Source organism: Ptychodera flava, chromosome 21 (genome assembly GCF_041260155.1).
Source record: "Ptychodera flava strain L36383 chromosome 21, AS_Pfla_20210202, whole genome shotgun sequence".
NCBI lineage: Eukaryota > Metazoa > Hemichordata > Enteropneusta > Ptychoderidae > Ptychodera > Ptychodera flava.
In genome coordinates this window covers 12136797-12160817 of record NC_091948.1, presented here as the reverse complement: position 1 = coordinate 12160817, position 24021 = coordinate 12136797, and the positions used below count along the sequence as shown (strand labels likewise).

Here is a 24021-nt window from a genome sequence, read left to right as displayed (position 1 = left end):
CCGACCAAAAGCTAAGTCTTAATCTTTCTTTTTTTATATAGTGCATTATATAGTAAGTATCTTAATACACTCTACATTAAAAATAAAAGAGTGACAACGATAAAACTGTGCAAGTATTGACATTATCAACGAGACTATGCGAGACTTGTCCTTGAACAGTATTGATCTATGTAAAACTCGGCAAGGTTTATTGGGTTAAAAACAGACTGTTATTGTCCTTAGGGACAGGACAGAAATTACAGGGTGGAGAGCCGGTTTATTTCAAAATGACGCTGCGCGAAAAAAGTGACCCCTCAACATTGACCCTTCAACAGGAAAAAACAGTGACCTTGCCCCTGTAGGCCATATCAATAATTTAATGTATATTTTTAAATGTAGTAAATGAAATGAAAAGTGACCCATGTCAGACTCGAATACACAAATACACTTCGGATGCTCGACCAACTGCGCTAATGGATATGCAATTCGTGGCTGGTATGATGAATGTTATGCAGTTATGAGCCCATATGCTCGTTCAACAAGTCATCGTTGATGACACAGTCCCCACTTGTTAATGGGTACTTTAATTGCAAGTCCTGAGATAGGATAGAGTCCTTTTCATTAGTCGGGTTTGTGATTAAAAAGACTATGATACAGATGGGGCTTAATGGCTGAGAATGAGTTCCATGGTGGTGAAAACATAAAACCAATGTAGGCCGCTTTCCTAATTTCAAAAGGTCATTAAATGAGTCAATTAATAATTAATCGACAGGATGCTGCCAAAAGTTTTTGCATCCTATCCTCACACTGACAGATTATCACCGGTAACATATTTCATAAAGTTTGATGCAGCGCTTCTTGACATTCACCCTAAAAAAAATTCATTATGTAAATGCAAACTGGCAATTAATTTAAATGATACCTCTAAGTGTCAATACAATACTATGAGATCAACATATGTACCAAGTTTCATTCAATTTGACACAGTATTTGTGGATATATCACTCTAATTAGGAAAGTTCATTACTTATGCAATTACAAATTAATTAACATGACACTGATAAATGTCTTTTTCACTGTTAAAGCAATGTAAGCTTAACATTTGTGCCAAGTTTCATGAAATTTGTTGCAGTATTTCTTGACATATCAGCCTAATTACGAAAATTCAATAATTGACATGATACGGCTACATGCCGTGAAACAAATTGATGTGCATATGTATGACATAGGTCAATGTCCTTGTACGAACTTTTAATAATACTGGTGGAAATATGTCTGAGTTACGGCTCTGTACATGATAGAATCGTAACAAACTTGCCGCCACGCAGCCATTTGATCTTACTGTCTAAAAATCAACATGCATATGTATGACATAAGTCAATGTCCATGTACCAACTTTGAATAAAATCTGTTGAGACTTGCCAGAGTTATGGCTCTCGACATGAAAAAAACCATAACAAAATGGCCGCCATGTGGCCATATTGGATCATATCGTGAACAAATCGACATACATATGTATAACATAAGTCAATGTCCTAATACCAACTTTGAATAAAATCGGTTGATACATGTCTGAGCTATGGTTCCGTACATGAAAAAATCGTAACAAAATGGTCGCCATGCATCCATATTCAATCTTATCGTAAAACAAATCAATGTGCATATGCATGACATAGGTCAATGTCCTTGTACCAACTTTGAATAAAATCGGTTGAGACGTGCCTGAGTTATGGCTAAGGAATGAAAGAACCTATATAAGTCCCCCCGGACGGTGTCCGTGGGGTCTAAAAACACACAGACTGTGGTCGGTCCTGTCACTTAGATGGGGTTCTTCATTTCATATGCGTGTACAGTGAGTTTGGGCTAAACTAATCACCCTATGGATTCAACAGGGACTCACACAGAAGTCACCAAGTTAGGAATTGATTTTTGGTAATAAATACCACTAATACGAATGATGCAGAGCCCGAGAAGCGTAATTTTTGGGTTTGAAATTATGACTCGCTATATGAATTTATATATTTTGAAATGTAGTTATTGAAATAAAAAGTGACCTATGCGGGACTCGAATTGATAATTTATCATTTGACCTTTGAACTTTAAGTTTAAAAATATCCACTTTTATGCAAGGTTTCAAGGAATTTGATGATTAAGTCTGTGAGAGAGGGGAGGAATAAGTTATATCTTGACATTATTTGCCGGAACAAACTGAAATAAAGTTGAAAGTAATTACTAACTAAAGAGTCATACGCAAAGTCAAATTTCAAACCGATATGTGGACTGTTTATCGAAACTCTTCTTCGCCTTCACGTTCAGTCTCAGAGTCTGTAGGTGTCGTGGGACCCAGAACACTCAGCGGAACTTGCTTGGACAGTGTTTCGAATCATCGAGGCCCTAGAACGCGATACATTTGCGTAGCCTTCGGCAATGTATGTTGACGTTAGCGGAAGAGCATTTGTGGTGCCACTGTTGTTGGGCTGGTGGGCGTGATCTCCCTCTGCCGGGGCCGCCTTCCGTGGCAAGGCGCCAGCGAGTTGAAGTTTATGCTTATGAATGCGGCATGTCAAAATCGCCAAAACGCCCCTCGGGAAGTTCCGATTCCTCCAGGCGTACAAAGCCGTGTTTATCGTTGTGTTCATAAACAGGCTAGTTACAGCAAATCGGTGCAGTGCCGTGTGACTGAAGAAACTGCAGCCGTGATCCAGGAACTGTTTGATGTGTATAGGCAGCCAGCAGAGGTAGTACGCGGCACATAGAATCAATGAATTCTTAGCGACTTTAACTGCGGCTTTCTGCTGCCGAATAGCTCTCGCTCGATTGATCATATCTTCAACATCGTTTCGTAGCGGTGAGACTTTTGACTGACCTTTCAGCAATCGAGAGCGCGTCGCAAGGAAAACGTATGTGTAGGAGAATGTGATTATGATCGATGGTATGATGAATCCGATGATGGTTAAATGGTGAGGGTTTACCGCAACGAAACATGTGTTCACCCGAAAGTCGTATTCGAACGGAAATTCTTTTGGTATGACCAACCAGGGAAGGAACACGACAACGGCCAAAAGCCACACGAGAACACAAACTGTGAGAATCTTCTTCTTACTTGACCCGCGAAGCGACGGCCTGGTAGCATTGCGGGTGCGCACAAAGCTGTACAGAGCCATCGCAGTTTGGGTGAAGATCGTCATTACACCGGGTATCATCGAGAAAGCTATAGTGACGAGACGACAGACGTCTCCGCTGAAGGGAAATTCGTTGTTGACAATGGACACCACCATCAACGGCTGGTAGAAAAGGGACGTCATTAAATCCGCCAGGGCCAAGTTGCCGTAAAAGAGCGTTACCGGTTGTCTGTCTAAAGAGCTTCGACAAAAAGTGTAGATGAAGACGAGTATGAAGAAGTTACCGAGAACGCCCGTGATGGATATGAGTGACACAGCGGCGGCATGTAGTGCAGGAATCACGACGGGAACTGCCAGGTCAGGAAAACAGACTCCTGAGGCTCTGACAGTTGTCGTGTTTGCCATCTTCCCTGCTAAAGATCGTCAATCAGACCTTTAAAAGAAATTCAAAGTCGAGTGAAGCTGTCAAGAAAACGACCTGTTGGAACTCGCTCTGCCCAGTAATTTATGCGAATACTTGTTGCGGCGGCGGAAATGTAAACAGCTCTGATACCCACGAGTCAAAAGAAACATGTTTCCATGGAAACAGAATGTGTCACAACTATTAAAGCTTGTTAGAGAATCCATGACTAGCAGATCCCGATTGCTGAATCTTTTTATTTTCTACGCAGCTTTATCATGATTATTCCCATGTGCTGCATTTTGTAGATATTCCAATCGGAACGATTACAGTGTTTCAAATGTTACCATACACGATGGAAGATTATGACACGATCGTCTGTAGGCGAGAAACAAAATCCAAAGAAAAGCGTTAAAGATTAAAATAATCTGTCAAATTTGCAAACAAGAATAACAGAACTGTGGAAAAACTGAAATCGAGACAGACGAACAAAGACTATTCAAATCATAATCGTTAAGGGACTGGACAGGGGGGTTCAAATTGACGCTGCATGAAAAAATAGTGACCCTTCAAAAGTGTTTACAAGAAAAACAGTGACTCTCCCATATTTTACGCGCAAAAAAGTGACCCTCCCAATGCATGTCAAAGTCCGTATTAATAATATCTTGACATAAAATTTCTCATTTGTACTTTGAACTTTCAAAGGATACTTTTTAACCTTAAAGTTTACAAATAATCACTTGGGTGAAATATCAATATAATATTTGTTGTGCACATCTGCTCTTTCAAACACCCTATCAGATACATTTATATCAATAATCAAGCATCCATAAATACACAGATTTAGCTAGTTTTGACTTGGAAAACAATATTTACAATTTCCTCATATACTATAATGTATAGCGAATCAACATGTTGGTGCAATTCCAAAATCAAATTTCTTTCACACACATGAACTTGTAACCACCCTAGTCTAACAAGTATATCAATATCAATTATCAAGTGTCTATAAATACACAGATTTAGCTAGTTTTGTAATGGAAATATGTTCTTAGTTTCCTTACAGGCTACTATGTATAGTAAATCAACATTTCGGTGAAATGTGAAAATCATATTTCTTGCACACACATGCAATTGTAACCATCCTAGTCTAATTCAGTACATTAATATCAATTATCGAGTGCCTAGAATTACACAAATTTAGCTAGTTTTGTATTAGAAAAAAAAAACATTCATATTTTCCGCATATACTATAATGTAGAGTAAATCAACATTTCAGAGACATTCCAAATTCAAACTTCCTATACCCATATGTACTTGTAATCACCCTATTCTTACCAAGTAGATTTATATCAATTACCAAACATAAATGGAGAGATATTGTCAGTTTTGTAGTGGAAAAAATGGTCGTAGTTTTCCCATATTCTATCATGTATAGTGATGGAATCCGATAATCAAATTTCTTGTGCACACATGTACTTTTTACCTCCCGCTTCAAGAAAAGTACATTTACATAAATTATTAAACATATATGAATGTACAGATATAGCTTGTTTTGTAGGGAAACTTGTTGATAGTTTGCCCAATAGATTCCAATGTGATATGATTTTATATTTTTGGTGAAGGACTTTATCGACCACATCTTTCCTTCTTATAGTTGCGCAAAAAATGATGACCCTCCCCAAAGGCACGCGTGACATTTCATGACCCTTCAAAAATGCTTGTGCGGAAACCCACCCCAAACAACACCGGCCCTCCCCCCTCCCGTAATTTTTACCCCAGTCCCTAACACCATCATCGTCATCACCGTCAGTGAGGTCTATTTCAAGCTCTAAGAATGGCAGTTGGTCAAATAAAATGAGTCACATTGTAATGAAACATTTCTACAGGAAATATTCCTTAACTCAGCACGGCTGAATGGATATTAAAAAGCGATGCTCGGGGATTACGAGGCATGAGAAAACGCAATAAAATATGTCAACATTTACATTAAACCTCAGAGTATCTTGAAATCACAAAGCTGAAGCTGACGACAGCAGCAGTTGTAAAGTCTTATAAACAGTGGGCATACTTTTGTTCAACCAAGAAGAACATACTTCTTTGTGTTATTATCCAAAGAGTTTTGTCCGGCAGATATGTCTAATACTACTCTGTACGACAGGTTTATTTTCGTAGTTAGGGGAGAAAATTGAAGACCACAATGACGATCTTTCCTTACAGGCGTATGAAGGACAGTCATTACCAATGAATCCGTTCCAACTGCATTATCTAGCCTATATTTACCGGCAATTTTCTATCATGTCTTGAAGCGATATCTGTACTATAATGGAGCTGTGTGTGTTACAGGGGTTCAGATAAGTAGATTTGCCGTGCTGCACAGTACAGGCGGAGAAGAGGCACAGGATTGCAAGGACGTGAATCATTGAACCACGCGCACAGCCATTGAAATTCACTGCGTTTGACTTCAACACTCTTGGCCCAAACGAAACTTTGGAAATGCAAAAATCCGACGACAAAATCATGATATGAACCCCCCTCCTGCTATATAAAAACACTAAAAATTACTGACATAGGTTTCTTTATTCTTAATATTGAATGCGCCTGGGAGACAGATATTCGGACTCTCAAACTTTTTAATATTTTTTTGGCCTACCACTTGTGGGGGGGGGGGGCTCATTTGAAGCTTATGGGAAGAAGTAAATAAAGTTTCAACAACTGAGTTTTGTGAAAATCGGGAATGTCATTTTCCCCATTGAGATAAAATGGGGAGGGGAGCCATTTTGAATTTCAAATATCCGTAAATATTGGATAATATGTTTCTCGAGTACCAAATTTGGCACGGTGACCCTTGATTTTTATTCTTGATTTTGAAAGAGGATGGTTGGACGATTGCTTAAGGAATATTTCAGCTTAAGTTCAAATCTGTCTGCGTACTACTTTAATGGCAAACATTTCAAAGCAAATTCTGAGTGATTAATGTAAGTACCACGCATATACACGCTTTCCATGCACTTGTTTTGCTAATTTAGGTATGAAGATAATAATCGAACACATTCACAACCCCGTAAACGCAATTAATTTCGTTTGTCGTATCCCTGTTTTAGTTATCTGTGGCCCTAAACGAAACACGAGAGAGAAAAGTTGACAGGTGGAGAAAGGAGGGATTATGCAAGTATCGGCTAACATGCCAAGAGATACAGCCTCGTATATACATAATTCACATGAGGTACTGAGTTCAGTGTTTCGTGTTTACCAGTTTAGGCACTTTAAATACAATTCTTTGTTTGCCGTCCGCATGCTGGTAGGTTTTCAGAGAAAAGGAAGAAAACAAACACAATGTTATACACTATTACCGGTATATCTGAGTTTTAATGAACGGCTCGGCGCTCTTGAAATACCTTTAGTGGATATCATATATTCATCACAGTAATTAGTGAAATACTTCCAAAACATTTCTACTTTCACTGCGTTAACAGTAAAATGGCATAATTCAAACATACTACAGTTTAATATCGTAACACTAAGGAGGGTGCGGTCCACTGGATACTGCCTTGTGTCACGAATCCTAGCAAAGAGAACGTGTACATCGCAAACTGTCTGACGTTTACCTTCTGGCAGCACTAAAATCCATACCGATGATGTTCTTAGCGATTGGATATACATTAACTCGTTATTTCTATGAATATAAAGCGAAGGCAATCAGTTATGATAGTCAGCCAAGTTTAAAATTGGTGTAAAGTCACGGTAATTACAGCCACAAATAGGTTTTGCGCTGTTGCTTATATTTGACTTTGGGAGACTTTGAACTGTTCTCTTTCATGAGAAGGGGGAAAGTATGGGTTAATCTTGCAAATATTCATGCCGGGTAAAAAAACATAACCCTCGTTTCCTTTATCGACATTTAAACTTCAAAATGGCCGCCATACTCCGTGATGACCGCTCTTTATATTAGGGTATTATTGAGTCTTGCAAAAGTATGGCAGCTGGTTTCAAATGAGTGCACAAAAGCTGTAGATTGGCAAAGAATTACACGATTTTGAGATTCCGAAAATCTCTCCTTGGTTGTAATCTGCAATAACACCAAGTTACTTTTTCAATTTGTTCATAGCACAGTTGAAAAACTCCAATAACAGGTTTTACGATGTGCATGGCATACTAAAAGTTACCATCGTGCTCTTCGAAAACTAATTTGGGATAATTTGATCTTCATATTTTTCAAATTTCTCAAAAGTCTTAGGTGTCCTATAGCTGAATGTTGCAATATTACAAATTACTGTTAACAACAAGTGTGTAACTTAAAAAGAAAAGCAGATCAGATTACATTTGCAGATTAAATCGACATTATTTCACTATCCAATTATCCCAAATTAGTTCCAATCGTGTTCTTCGAAATTGGTTTGCGTACAGTCTTAAACTCTTTTGCCAGTTTTATTTGCTTTGTAATCCCCCAATGCACTTTGATCATGCCACCTTGTATTGTGTTCATGCTTTGACCATGAGCAGTAGACTAAAGTTTTAAGCTTTTGCGACATTTTCTTGTTATCACGTGATTATATTGATATCAGATCAAAGATGAGTCATTTTCATTGGCAACAGTACGGTGACGTTATTTTAAGGGGGACCTAGCAAAGATAGAGAGCATTCCGAAATCTGCGAATGACATTTCTTGATATTAGTCAGTCAATCAGGCACACAAGCTGTGCACATTTATTTGTATTTCCAGGATATAAAAGATGCATGCAAAGAGTCTGGTGACCGCCTAAGCTGTATTTTCCCTTGGCTTAAAATTCATTGGGCCCTCTGCTCCCGATAACTGTTCAGTAAGTATTTATTGCAACCTTCAGGCAAGAGATGAAGAGTTCTGCACATTCTGACTGGAGTCCCTGGATGTGTGTAAGATGATGCTGTATCACGGTTTCGTTTCACCGCTGTGTTCGGAAGATTTTTTTGGTGGATATCAAAGTTACAAAAGTGGTCAAATTACAGACGTGAACTGATGTGACTTTGCCATCTTTCGCCTGGACATCCCGCTTCAAACACAACCTAGATATTTGTATGGGTTATTTCCTGTCTCCGTGTCCATTTTACATATTTTATTTTGATGATTGCACGGCTGTAATAAAAAAATTTACAACTCTGCCAATCGTTCGTGACAAGGCAGAGGCAAGGCAAAGCAGACCTTTTATTCGGTAAAATCTCGCACTTATTTCATAGATTATGGATAGATGGAGCAGTTTCATGTAAATTATCAATACCCGGGGCTTCCAACAGCATTTGACGGGTGAAAAAATGTACATTATATAGGCGGCGAAAATTCGGGGCACAGAATTGGCGTGGGAGTACGCCTTCAAGAGAGGATGTCCCCAGTCATACGACAGTTTCGAAAGAAAGTAACTACTTTGAGTTCTGTACCACTACTTGTACATCAACAGGCCAAGTCGCGTCTGATGATTAATTGTTAGAAATGAACTTTACGAACAGACAAACATACAGAGACATACAACAACGGTACAATATCAGCTCTGGTATAATAAAACACGGGCGCTAAAGAAGTACATTGCTTCCATCTGCGTTTTCGTTTTGTATATCTGGTCATCTGTGTTGTGCTGAAGTTATCTTTGACTGGGCAGGTTTAGCAACTATTGTATAAATTAGTTTTATGATATTCTGTACTGTCCATCCTGGTCATGTTTATTTTAACACTTTCTCCCTATTTTCGTCTGTAGAAGTCCAACTTGACCATAGAAAACAATGGGGATTGGTTCAAACCACTGTGGCTAAAGAGCAGCAGTGAAATGTTGTATGGAATCGTTAATATATGCAACGGACCTTGAACGTTTTCATTTTGGAGCTCTTCTTTAACCGTATTTTCAATGTAAAATAGCGAACTCCTAATAATGAATATGGTTTCCTTTATTTATGCATTGCTTCTGTCTCTATGAGCGTTGTGATATGTATTAAATAGATCGATCGAAGTACCCAATACTAGTTTTGTTCTCAGATTTTTTTTCTATGATTTAAAAACTATCTAGACTGTTGATTGACCAATTACAGTGCTCAATTAAGGGTGTTTTATTTACTCGTAAAGCCTTGGTCACCAAATTCCAGAAACGAATGACAGCGCCGTAGTAAAGTACTGTCCAATCAAAAGTGAACATGTCATATTCTGTAGACATCTGGTACGTTTTAATAATCAAATTTGGTAACTCAGCGGAAACCAGCTGCAACACAAAATCTTCGGTGGTACAAACATAAACTAATGTGCCCTAGGGCATTTATAGGATGTTCCATTACATTGGAAGGCTATTTCACAAATAAAAGTTTTAATTCATATCCTAAACATGTTACATTGACAAAGGGGACGGTTGACGTAAACACATTGAAAACGAAAATATATCAGTTAGGGGCGATAGTTTTTAAGTCGGATAAAACCCTCGTACTCGAGGCCTCGACATTTTATCGTTGGGTTGGACTTTATATACCAGAAGAGCCCTCGTACTCGGGCTTTATCCTATACATAGAAGCTTAGTTGTATTCCAGCAAAAATTAAAAGGACGGCGAAGGACAACGAAGGCCGAACAGAAAACCTAATTAAGTCTGTGGTGAAACATTGTATTTTCTATACGTTATTAGGCGAAGGGCAAGACTTTCAGCGCAGGATATAAGATGTAGAGCACATCACCCAATTCTGTTACGAAAATATTAATTCACCATATTCTGCACTCGTAACATTGTCCTCTGCCCTATTTTGCAGCTAAATACTGTCCTACATCCTTATTCTGTTGTAAAAGCGGTCCCAAACCTACACTGTAATGAAACCAGAGTCTTTCATTATATATTCTGCACTGGTAAGATTTTCCTTTGCCTTACTTTGCCGTGAAAATCACATCATTTACCGCAGCAGATATTTTCTTTCGTCACCTGACAGACCAAAGAAGCCCAAGAAGATTGTCGGAGGAGACGAAATATTGCTCAAGGCATCCAATGGTATTCCTTGTGGAAATTCCGGGGATCGCCTGCCAGCTGATGACTAAATCAGTCTACGATTGGTTTTGCACAATTTGTACATCGGGAGTTACTAACGGTTTATGGCAATTTCAATTTCAGTTGGCGGATCGAGCTCGCTTTGATAAAAGCTTTCATTCGCGTCTTTTGACTGTATACAGAGGAGCCTCTTTTTCAGAGTCAAAGTACTAAACCTAGGCCTGCTCCAATTGAAGTCCGTGGGCGTATCAGTATCAAAACACAATAAATTGAAGAACTAAACATCAGACTTTCGCGCTAATGGTAGGCTGTTGCGTAGATCATGGGGTGAACGCCTCGGGCCACAGCTAGTATTAGGGTGGCCAAGCCATTTTTTTCTCTTGTTTATACACACAGTTTAAATGGATTTTTAGCAAGAATGGGGTAAAAGAAGAAAAATAAAAAAAAATTATGCAAATAGCTGTATCCAATCAAAAGTTATGAATTTTTAAAGCGATAAAAATGCCATTTTTTCGCGGACAATTTTTGGCAAATTTTAAAATTATTTCAATGAATGCCGATTCCTTCAAGTTTGGCAACCCGTAATTTTTTATTTACTTCACATGGAATCATTAAACTATGTGTCTTGTGCACAGATTTACCCAATATTACGGAAAAATCAAGATTTGACTGATGCACAGTCTTGGATTTTGAAACTGTGAGTGTTGAAAATTGAAAATATTTTGTCTGACTTAGTCAAAATTGCGGCGGCACCGTACCATCGAAAAATGGATGGATTTTTATGTTTTATGAATTTTGAATTCACATAACTTAAAAACTAGAGCTCACAATACAATGAAATTTTGTCACAATGTTATTTAATAACACTCAATTCTAACAAATCAATTTAAACTGCCAATTGTCTTTTAATGCAGTTCATTTTCAGCCATGAAATTGTAAGAAATAGTTGTCCCTAACTTCAGCCTCAGGCAGGCTGTCAATGGTGTGTCAGTGTGACTGCCTTCCGCCGCCATCTTGAGTCACACTGTACTGAGGTCTATGAATGAACACGATTTTGTTTTTATGATTCGTACTTGTGCTCGTGGACAGATTTTCGTCATATTTCACAGAAATGTTGGAATGATGTTTAAAAAGAGCATGCTACAAGTTTTATGGCAAAAATATGTATCTAAATGGGAAAGATCTACACCGAATTTACCGTACTCACTTTACCTCGTGTTTGCTGGCTAAAATTCCCAGAATATAACAAAAACTCACCACTACATGTAAATGGGATGGTCTGCCACTTCCTGGCCAAGTTTCACAGTTCTATGACAGCGTGCACAGGGCCCGAAAGCAGTTCCGTTGCGAAATAGGTATTGACTGGATTCAGAAGTGCGTGCCATGAGCGGCGACCGCTCGAGCGCTGTGGCCGGTCAGTACAAAGTGGCATTTTTTGGAGAGGAAAAACACTATTTTTCTATCGTTTTTTCTTCAGTTTTTTAATGAAACCTGCCTGATACATCGATTTTAATTGGAAATATCCATTTTTTCAGTAACTGAGCTACTTATTTTCAGAAAAAATGGCGTTTAAAATTTCACGAAAATCAAATTTCACTTTCAGTGTGCGTGAGTTGCGTATAATGTCGCAACATTTTAGCTTAACTTTGGCCACCCTACTAGTATCTCCGCTGACGAGAAAAGCCAGGCGACTGGGGCCAGTCTATACCAAACCCCAAAGGGAACACGTTTTCATCCCAGACTTTCACTTTGTAATATCAGTTAATAAGAATGTACTTAAATTTTCATTTTCCTGGTCTTCAACATTCCTCGGGAAAATAAGTGAATGCTATCAAGTTGACAAGCGCATCTCCTTCCCCGTTACGCGAAGCGAAGAGTGCACGTGTCGTACGCTGGTAAAGACCTCAAAGTGGTACCCATCCTAAATGTCCTGTAAGATAGGGGGTCAAATGCAAGTCTGACAACATCGACCGCATAATGGACGCTTTTGTATCACAGGGACAGTTTTGATGCTATATTAGGTGCCATTTAATACCGAAAGTTGGGAGAAAATTAACCACTTTGAGGTCTTTACATACGCTCTAAAATGTTCGGTTTCTAATCTGGTTACGACGCAGCAACAACTGAAACTTCTAAATTTTCCACAATGTCAAATGTCAAACCTCACAATCCTTAAAAATGGCAGGCGAGGTTTTCTCCTCCTGCGTACAAAATGTCTTTAGCATATCAAGAAGAGATAAAACCTTGCAGAACATGGTCGCGCGACCAGGACCTTCAGGGCTTGTGGATAAATGCTTCATCTTATGTTTTTGATTGATAGGGCATGCCCAGTGGAGGGGGAGAGAGGGAGGTAGAGAGAGCGAGAAAAGCACAAACGTTCGCTCACGAACATTCACGTGAAAGGGTGTGAAAGGATACACATCCTCATGTTTGCTTTTGCCTACATCATTTGTACATCATTTGCATCATTTGTACATCATTTGTACATCATTTGTACATCCATTTGTAAATAACCTAGCATCAAAACCCTTGACGCTAACCCTTCCCTAACCATTGAAATGACGGAAATATTTTCAGGCGCGAACTTCCAATGTCTTGCGTCTTCAGCTCAGCGAATACTGCAGTGGTAAGTGTAAGTTCTTTGATAGAACTTTGTAGAACCAAACTTTGAGCTGTCAACTGCATCATAAAGTCTGAAAGCTAAATGATTACGCCAATATAGGGTTAGCCAAGGTGATTTAATCATCTAAAGCTGATTGGTTCATACATCAGACAAATTCGCAAATGATTTAGTGATCTCAATTTCACTTTAATTGAGAAAGGAATAAAAAATAAAATGATTATTTGTCCACAAGACTGAGTATTCTTTCTGTTGTGTTGCGGCATAGACAGCGGAGCAGAGCGAAGCACTGTCTATGGTTGTGGCGACTTTTGTCGATCATACCCTCTACACTCTCAGTCTTCCCAGTCAGTGGGCCTGAAATGAAAAGTTAAAAGTACGAAACAGAGATGCAAACGAATGCAAAGGGGTGTGCGGGGCACAGCTTTCATATGAACATCCTTCCTAAAAATGTGGCAAGTCAATTGTCGTTTTAACGCTCGACATTTGAATGTGAGTTTTACTTTTTGAAAGGGTCACCGTTGTATTGATCAACACCTTGCAAAAAGAAGAATGCTTCGGCAATCCTCTTGAATAAATAATAAAAATACATAAAATAAGGCAGTTCAGAAATCAGTCATTTTTCATCGTTGTCTTCAATTGGTACAATGACTGTAACTTGTGGTTTCATACTTGAGTTGTATCATTGCGTGAGCGCCAACATATAATGCCAGTTCAATTTATGGTTGGTATGTTAAGATGTTAAAATATCCTTTCTGGGAACCAAGCTCCCAAATCTGCCGACTCTTTAGTTTTACCCTTTGTAGAAAATAAGATGTCCTAATTAAGAATAGTAGAGGATTTGAAAGTTACTGAAACAGTTGATGTAAGTCAACTACAACTGGGAAAATCAAACGTCACCAAAAATCTGTTCTGCCAAGAGGCTATTAACATTTTACCACAAAGCTGGAAACCATTCTGCACTGTTGACGATACAGTCATTTGTTCTGTCCGACTTGTTGGCAAGGAGGGAAATTATTTACCACGAGAATAATTGTATGTTAAACTTCAATTTTGCAACTGCAAATTTACCAGGCTTTGTGATCGATAAGTTTACTGTTCTACCGACAACATTTTTGGTTGGAAATTTCAAAAGTTCCGACCGGTCGGATCGGTCGATGGTTTACTTACGATTTACATTCAGCAAGCAGGTTGCGGTCGAACTTCACGTTCGAGGCAAGGGTGGACTTCAACTCCTGTATATCCTTGTTTGTTCGCCCTAAAGTCCACGGCAGCAGCTTGGCGTCAACGAAATTATCTCTGTTTGGAATAACCGGGAACACAACGACAGGAGGCGATTCGAGTTGTCCTAGGGCATCCTCTATGTCGTCAAAAACGTCGTCTGGGACCTGGTACAGGTTGCTGTTTTTCAAATACGCTGACAGTGAAAAGCACACCTCGGCAGCCTCTCTCCTTGGCCTGTTTCGCAAATCATCGTACCTGCAAGACAAAAGTAAACTTGGTCGAATTCAGCCAGTACTACTATAGATATCAATGGTGGTGTTTACGTCAAAGAAAAAAATAAATATCCTCTGCTCCTACATGCATTTGATAACAATGAAGTTGGCAGTCTATATTCGATAAAATCAAATTTATTTTCAAAAGTTACAAACAACCCCGGAGTCAAAATAAAGTGGATACAGACAGTGCATACAACTACTTTGGAAATACGTATAGTTTCTCCCTGTCGTGGTTCATAACCTCACATCAGCCGTACCAACAGAACGCGAGCCGAACTGAAAGCATCTGTTAAGCGAGAACTTAGTTGCTTGATCATAATGTTTGAGACATAGCAAACGATGTCGTAGCACCGCAACATTGATGAGACGTTACAGCCCCTGAACGATCTACATTTCATAAACTCAACTTTTTTGTTTAACCTTTTGAGTCGATGTGAACAAATAAATCTCAATCCCTTGTGTTGCGACGATATGCTATAATTGGTGGTTGGGATGGCCTTGATACATTGTTTTGACTTTTAGCGGTAAAGGCTATTTTTGCACCAATTCTTTTCTCAGAGTTAATGTCAAGTTTCAAGTGTCAGAATCAAGACATTAAGTTCAAATTTTCAGGAGAATTCCCTTACTTAATATTTTCTGTAGAGAATATAAAAATTGTATATTTGCAGCCATGGTTTTGAATTATGACACCAGTAAATATTAAAATTTAATTTTCATATTGTTTTACATATTTGAATTTAATAATAATTGGATAGTACTTAATACTACCAAATTAGTTATAAATATATTGACACTATTAATTGTAAGATGTGTACGGCAGGATTTGTAAATAAAATTTGTTTTTTGATTTTACATGGGTTTACATATCAAAAATTATTAAAAAATTCGTTCAAATTTCAAAATGTGATTTTTCAAAAAGTACTTCAAATACAGGAAAATTGTGCCGTAGTCATCTTGTCTGTAACCTTGTTAATAGGCTGTAAAAATTCCATGTCCATATCTCATTTCAAAGGTAGGATTAACAAATTATGTAGGAAAACTGTTATTCTGTCAAAAATGTTGAAAACAAGCCCTATTTGCACCCCTCTTTTGAAGTCACAGAGCAGTTTTTTGGGGTTAATCTCACTTTTGACACCTCTTTGACACTCAAAGAATCTAAAAATGCATTTATAATAGCAGTCACGCATTCTGAATGCAAGCACTGCCTTGTCAAACTTTCCTGAAAAACAGCAAAAAAGTGACTTTCCTTTTTCAAACATTTTTTAAAAGCTAGGGGACCTCTACCATAGTTAATACACTAAGGACTCCCCAACTTCCTCTTATTTGGTCAGTTTTTCAGAAGTTTCAACAGGCTATAACTCTGCAATGCCTTTGACCCCAAATGTATAGTTTTTTTTATTCCACAGAGAATGTTGACTACTTTTATATTTTAATAGTTTTATTGAAGTTTATAACTGACGCTCTAGCCTTTACCGCCACCTTAAAGGGAAACGGTCGTCGGAACTGCGCCTGTGCGAGTTTCTTGTTTACAAACAATGTATTTCGTGACGAAAACTCGATGTACCTCACCATCGTAGCTAGAACATTTAAATTATACGATGTAGATTACGATAGACATACATGTTTAACTTTTATCAATCGCCACCTTAACATTTGCCGTTGTATGTTGTTGTGGACGGATAAATTCTGGTCAGGTACTGGACAGTGCTCTCATGCACGTTGTTCTGACAAGCTGAAAACAGGGTATTTTGACATGATTTTGAGAATAAAACAGATTGCAAACACACTTCAAAAATAATGGAAAAAGTAAACAGCTACAGTTAATGGAGTTGTAAGTTTGGCTTACCACCCTACAAGACGGTCCTGGGTAACGCCAGTGCTGACATCTCGTCTATCCTCAAGAGACACCTTGATATCGTGATCCCAATTGTCAAGGAAGGTCTTTACGGCTTCTTCCAGTCGCTTCGACGAAACTGAAATACTCGAGCTTCCACTCTGAATCTTTTTCGCCGCTACTCTCAGTTCAGCCTCCTCGTTCGCATCCAAGTCTTCCTCGCGTCGAGTTTCACAGATGGCCCTATCTATAGGGTCCGACCACACTGAACAATCGCCCCGCCGAATCGTGTGCAGTTGATTGGGAAGGTCATCCTTGGTCTTGACAGCAAAAGATTCCTCCTTATTCAACCTGCTCAGGAAGTTTTTCACCGCGCTTTGCATTCGCTTTGAAGATACGACAATGCCAGTGGTTCTGCCACTCTGTATCTGCTGAACTACCCTTTTAAATTCTTTCTCTTCAGCCCCGTTGAGGTTTCCGGATTCCAATGTTTCACAAACGGCCCTTTGCAGGGAATGCCCAATAGTTGAGCAATCGTTCCTTCGTCGGAGACTCCCAATCAGTTGGCGAAATTTCCCGAATGGACTTGTTCCATGTCCCGGCACTCCTGTCACGACATTCCTCCTCGTCCTCTTTCGAACTTTTCCGGATCTATAACAGAAAACTTGGTCGAGTATTCCTTGTGTATCATTTACGTAATCAAGCAACTCTTCTGGAATCTGTAGATCCATTAGCTCTATGGGACGGAGGGAGGAGGGGAGGAAATGAAGCCAAAATTTTAGAATACTAATGGAAGGTTAGTCTATTTACTCTTTGTGAGAGCTTTAAGGTAGCGACAGTATCTTATACACACTTTCAGATTTTTATTTTTTTCTCATTTATAGAAGTCCCAAACCCTAATAAAGTATATATTTTCTGAAAGCCCTGATATCAGGAAATTCGACCGTGCATACTACACGGTCATTATTTGCATAATAGTCACGTGACAAGCGTTTTCCTGAACCTTCCAAAAATCGGTTTTTCCTCCCTATAGTGTAACACTCTGCAAGATTTCCGGTTGAAATTTATGCATGGAAAAGCCTTAGCAATATCCTTTAAATCAATGTCTGCTATTTTTTCTCCGAATCTCCATTCAAATTATATGGCAAGACAATTACAATTCCTTGAAAAGCACCCTTGTCTAACACCTTCAATAGTACAGAACAAAAAACTGCATATACAGAAAATTTCAGACACATATTTGAAGGATATTATGAAGGCTTTTCAATACACCGATTCCAACCGGAAGTCCTGCAGCATGTTCGCTAGAGGGAAGAAAACAGATTTTTGGAACGTTCAGCAAAACGCTTGATGTAATGTTTATTTCAGTATAGAAGGCCATAGGCCCTTAGATACATCAAAGTACATACAATACTCGCCATGCTTGGTTGCAAAAACAGGCATGTCAGCAAAAAGTTATTTATGCACTCAAGAGTTTTTCTCTTTTGTGAAAAGCAAAGTAAATGAATCTACTGAGTTGATTTAACAAATAATCCTGTTTTGAATTCATAAGAATGTAAAACTTATATCTAACAGGCGGGTCAAAACAAATATATATAAAAAAGCAAAACGCTTGTCGCGTGACTATTATACACATAATGACCGTGTACTGTGCACGGTCGGATTTCAAAATATCAGGGCTTTCAGAAAATATATACTTTATTGGGGGTTGGGACCTCTATAATGGAGAAAAAATATAAAAAACATGAAAGTGTCTATGAGGTATGCCGCTAAGTGTAAAACAAATACAGAGAAGGAGAGATTGAGGTGAAAAAGTTGCAAGGTCAAGGTTATGTAAAATCGGTACGTTAGCTTTCGAAACATGTTTTTTGGTGATTTTGTAAAATTCACAGAATTTACCGTTTGGATTTACAGGTTGGTCGTAGTCAAATAGCAGTTCAAGATACCCTTCCACATTCGTTGTATCGCCACACCTGAGGGCGATATGCGCCATTTGCAAAATGACACCGTCCTGCCATAGCATTATAGCATCTTGATAGTGCAAGTTCTCGTACAGCGCTGTGCCTTGTAGCACGGAAACTAGAGCATCTACTCGCATATCAGCAGCATAGCTTTAACCTGTTCATGTCCGATCGCCTGTAAACAGGTCCCCTGGGTTTGCAGGTTTCGAGACAAATAGTTGTGGTGAAAGGGTTACAGTAAAATCTATCGACGAATTCGGGTAGTAAAGAAAATATATTGAGAGTGCGCCTTTACACTATAGTATACTTTGGTCGGCTGCTATCAACGTGGGACAGACTACGAAAAATATGCACCTATGTCTCGCGTCATTGGACATGTTCCCGCAGATACCTACACAAGATCTGAGAGAGCATCATAAGGAGTATGATAGAGCAGACAATGGTCTCATTTGAACACTAACCTTCATAGTTTTGACTATTCTCGAGCTGATATTTCAAATCCTTTAGTGATGGAGCGGGCGGTGACGGAAGCATGGCTTGGTTGGTCTCTAAACGTCTCTTTGCTTCGGTCTCCAAACGCTGCAAATTGCCGTCCAGTTTCATGCATCGCCTCGCTGACGTAAGTGTGCGCATATCTGAATGAAAAGAACCATAACAAATAATTATCAGGACTAAAATAAATGAGAATACGCTCTGAAAATGCAAGTACGATATTTCCATAGTAACGGAATAGCCAGACACCGAAACATCATTGTTAAGGTGGAGGTGCACGTTGCCACCAGTTTTTTCAAAGAAATATTTCTCATCTAAGATGGCAAAGGAAACACCTTCATACCATATACTTTCAAAAAGTAGAGGTAGCAATAGTTTACTCGAAGGATGAAGGGGCGTTTATTTCGGTTAACAAACGTCAATTTTGATATTAATGATAACATTGTATTTAACAGTATTTTTTGAAATTTAATATTTCACTTGAAACAAGAGTATATGTAGAAAAAAACCAGACTATTTAATTTTTAGCTCACGTGTTCACACACGTGAGCTAATGTCGCAGCGATGTTTGTCTCTCTGTGTGCCTGGCTGTCTGTCTGTCTGTGGGCTCGATATCTCAACAACTGCTATCACATCAGAATCAAATCTGGTACGTAGATTCAGTTTGCAAATGGCAAGAACTGATTAGTTTTTGGTGGGTGTGGCTTGCTACTTTTTGCTCATTTGCATAATTAATGATTTTAGAAAAAACGGATATACATTGAGAACGACTGCACACAATTTGATGAGATTTGCTACAAATGTTGATCACATCAAGATATATCAGCTGTGAAAACTATTAAGGGGCAACATGAAAGATAATTGCTTATTTGCATATTTAACGAAACTTGGTATGCATATTAAAGATACTATTATTTAACATTATTGATAGTTATTAAGCATTTTTACTTCAACCAATTCCTAATTTGCATATTTTATTAACTTTCCTAATTTGCGATATATATCTAAATTGACTCGACCAAAGTTGATGAAACTTGCTACATATATTGAAGATACTATGATACACAATTCTTGAAAGTCGTTAAGCAATTTAACTTCATCCAAGTCCTAATTTGCATATTTAATGAACTTTTAAAATTAGGGATATATATTTGAATTAACACTACCAAAATCGATGAAACTTGCAATGTCAATTAAAGATGCTATGATATAACATTGTCGAAAGTCATTAAGCATTTTTAATTCAGCAAATTCCTTATTTGCATATTTAATGAACTTTCATAATCAGGGATATTGATCTATATTGACTAGACCAACGTTGACGAAACTTGCTATGTACATTAAAGATATAATGATACGACGTTATTGAAAGTCATTTAACATTTTAACTATAGCGAATTCCTAATTTGCATATTAAATGAGAACATTTCAGTCAATTCCTAATTTGCATATTTAATGAACTTTCCTAATTAGGGATTATATATACTTTGCAGCCACGTGCAGCCAGAGTGGAGTTAAATTCTTTGGAAATCTTGAAATTGGGAGAAAAGAGAAGCCAGGAAATCGGGTGATTTGCATAATTTGCATAATTTGCATAAATTAACACTTCTTTATCACTCAACTTACGACTGCTTAACAAGCTAAAAGGCGAACCCAACAATCTTTTAATCTTGGGTCAACAAATTAAAGTTGAATGAATATTTGCAAAAAAGTTATTCTGAGCAAAATACGATCTAATCTAAAAATCATTTTTCCCAGGTGCTTAAATTCCATTTCCGGTAAAAATTGCTCGAAATGGCGGCCCTTTTGATTTCTAGAAATGTTCCTGTTGGATGATTGTTAGATAACTTTGTCCTTTAATAGTCAACAGTGAGCGATCTCCACTATTTCTAATTAGAATTTAGTTGTTCTAAGGGAATCCTACAGCTTTAAAACTTTTTTTCGGGGAACAGCTTTCCAAGTAATTTAACTCACCCATGAGCAATTGGTATTCGATACTCTCCAACTGGTTGAGAACAACTGGGATTCTGTTGTTACTTCGCGTCCACGAAGTTACTTTGGCATTCTCCTTCGTTTTAATCGTAGAAACCTGGGGGAGAGAGAGAGAGAGAGAGAGAGAGAGAGAGAGAGAGAGAGAGAGAGAGAGTATAACAGAGACACAGACATTTGCTTATGGTAGAACGCTTGTCTCGGAGAGATATTGCGAGGGCTCATTTTGAAGTTCATGGAGTAAAAGTTTATCGGCTTGTTTTATGAAAATCGACAGGGATGGTGGCCACTTTGAATTGTAAGTATCGGTAGGTATTGGGTAATATTTGGTTCTCTAGTACCAAATTTTGCACAGTGACTCCTGATTTTTTCTTCATGATTTCGAAAAGCAAGGGTTTAAATTTATGACAATCGTTTACAAAATAGTTTTTCAATGTCAAGGCGCGAACTACCTTAAATAACGAGAGTATTATCTTAGAGTGAACATACATCAGCTTCGGTCAGTTTTGATCTCTAACATATTATCATTCGAAGAGCCTTTACATACAAAACCTAAGTAAGATGAGCCTATAATTTCTGCAATGAGTCTCGTCTTGACGCAGGGACAGCTTCTATGATGTACTTTTTTGGAAACTCTAGCAGTTGTGTTACTTATAATCATCCCATGATTTTTAGCAAAACCATTTACATTGTAAGTTTGTAAATGCAACTTATGAAAAAACAATGACAGATCATTCAGTATCTGTTTGTTGCTCGTCAATTACAGCTATTATCTTATCTATGATTTTTTTTTGTGAACAGAGATTAACTAAAGAAACGCTACTGTAAACAGAAGATGCTGAAAATATTATCAATATGAACGTTGATGCTCACATAATTCTTTGGATCGGTGACTTTCTCAGAGAAAGACCACAACGAGTGTGAGTAAATGGCCACATATCAGATGAAATTATACTGAATGATGGTGTTCCACAAGGCTGCGTGTTATCACCTAGTTTATTTTCTATTTACACAGATCACAGGTGCAACACCGCAATGTCTTGTTTGTTTACAAATTTGCTGATGACATTGACCTTGCTGGGTTACATGTAAAAAAGAAAGATTCTCGTGCCGGATATTTTCATTATTTTGAAATTTAGATAGGGTTTTAGATATGAATATTGGTAAAACAAAAGAGTTTGTAACGGTCGCAAAGTTTGCCCTGATTTTAGTCACAATTGATAATGAATCTGTTGAAGTCGTTTCGTGTTTAAAATACCCAGGTCATTTCTTGATGGAAATACTTACTATATAGCGAAAAAGTTAAAACAAACCTTATATCTTCTCAGAAACTCATATCGTTCAATGTTAGTCAAAATGTTTTGTAAATGGTGTACATAATATCATTTTATGGTATGGTAATTTGATTGTCAGAAACGGAGGTAAGCTTTCTCGTATTGTGAGGATCGCATAAATCGAAAAAAATTGGCCGTCGTCAAAATTCTCTTGTAAACCTTTACCATCTGGCAGTGAAAAGGAAAGCGCACAACATTGTCAATAATTCTGATCACCCCTCTTCATGGTTACTTCCAGAAGCTCCCGTCAGGGAGACGTTTTCGGGTCCCTCGTGCAAATTTGGAAAAACATCTTCAATAAATAATTTCTTCCATCAGCAGTTTAAATTTTAAACTCAAACTCGATGTACTTGTTCAAACTTCCAGTCGGTTTTTAGCTATATGCAAGAGTTTCAATTTTTATCCATGTTGTATGTGTGTGTTTGTAACCTTTTCACTGTATAATAGCGTCTCATTTTATAGAATGCTCTCGCCATTTGTTCTACTTTAATGTTTTTGATGAGCCTGAAGGCAAATTTCTACATGTATTTGTGGACAATAACGTATTTGAATCGAATTTAATAAAACAAAATCATTAACGCTACTAATACAAACCCTCCTTAGAATAGAAAGCTACAATTTGTCATTGGCAGAAGCCTGCTTGGCAGGCGACAGCCATCGGACTGTAAGCTGTTAATTAATATTCATACTAATTACTATCTGTGGTCTCCGCCTCCTGGCAATATGCAGTGCGCGATTCGAGGGACATGAATATTGATGATGATGATTTCATCATCTCCAGATATTCATATTTCGACAGCGAAACAAGGTAACAACTTCGCCCTTGACGCAATTTTCCCCCCGCTCCCCTAAAGTGCGTTTACGTCCAGTGCGACAGTTTTTCCGTTTCAAGAAGAGAATTTTTTTTCTTAGGTAGGATATACAACACTTTTAAGAATGCTAACCCTAAAACTAACTCTAACTGTAAAGCCCTCCGTAAGTGGTATTTGAGGCACTTCTTCCAAGGAAAGTCCGCGATTAAAGTGATTTCCAGGGGTGGGGGTGGTGTCTAAACGAATTTTGCCGAAGTGAAGGTTGGACTCAACATTTTTTTTTTATTTTATGTATCTGGTTTGAAGAGGAACGGAAATCCTTACTATACTCGCTTCACCATGGAGTGGTTTCAAATAAAATCAATGCAATGACCAGTCGCCTCTTTTCAGAAAATTTGCATTCACCTGTAATTCTCAACAGGCACTTTCTTACAAGTATGAAATTACTAAAATTGCTGCAGGAGCCGCAAAACAGTGCATTTTGTTTGAAAATACGCAATAAAATATGACACTCAAATAATCTATGCTTTCATTCCAATTTTCATCAAGGTACAAATTTGTAACAGAGTCAGAGAGTGAACTCACCTTGCGTGCAAATTCCAGAGTTTGCTGCAAAAGTGGCTTCACGCCGACCAGATCCGGCACGTTGGTGAGCAAATCCAACCTGTTTTCGACTGTGTCGATTTCCCGCTGGAGTTCGTCTATCTTCAGAAGAATCCCAGAGGTCATAGTCTCGCTGTAGCGGGCGTCTACGGTGTGACGGAGGCCCTGGAGAACCATGTGAATGGCGTTGACCTCGTTGAAGAAATTCGACATCTTGTCGAGCAGCGCATTTGTGTTCGGCGAGGCTTCCTGCAGACCATTGGCGGAGAGGATGGGCAGGGCAAAGATGACGAACGCTAGTCGCATCATGACGACTGACAATTTTGAATGAAACTTGGGAACAGCGATAGAATGGCTCCCACTTGTACCGAACGAAGGACGAAAACTCTCTG

General features: G+C 38.3%; 2 protein-coding genes across 2 annotated transcripts; both read right to left on the bottom strand.

Moving 5' to 3' along the window:
- Positions 1 to 2297: 2297 nt before the first annotated feature.
- Positions 2298 to 3506, bottom strand: LOC139122202 (kappa-type opioid receptor-like). The gene has a single exon (XM_070687624.1). The coding sequence runs from the start codon at positions 3504 to 3506 to the stop codon at positions 2298 to 2300; it is 1209 nt and encodes a 402-aa protein (XP_070543725.1).
- A 9698-nt stretch (positions 3507 to 13204) lies between these two features.
- LOC139121446 (uncharacterized) lies at positions 13205 to 24021 on the bottom strand. The gene is made up of 6 exons (XM_070686313.1): positions 23612 to 24021; positions 20866 to 20980; positions 18861 to 19034; positions 16451 to 17174; positions 14276 to 14584; positions 13205 to 13462 (listed from the first exon to the last, which is right to left on the bottom strand). Exons 1-6 carry the CDS (start codon positions 23936 to 23938, stop codon positions 13441 to 13443), a joined length of 1671 nt encoding a protein of 556 aa, XP_070542414.1. The 5' UTR covers positions 23939 to 24021; the 3' UTR covers positions 13205 to 13440.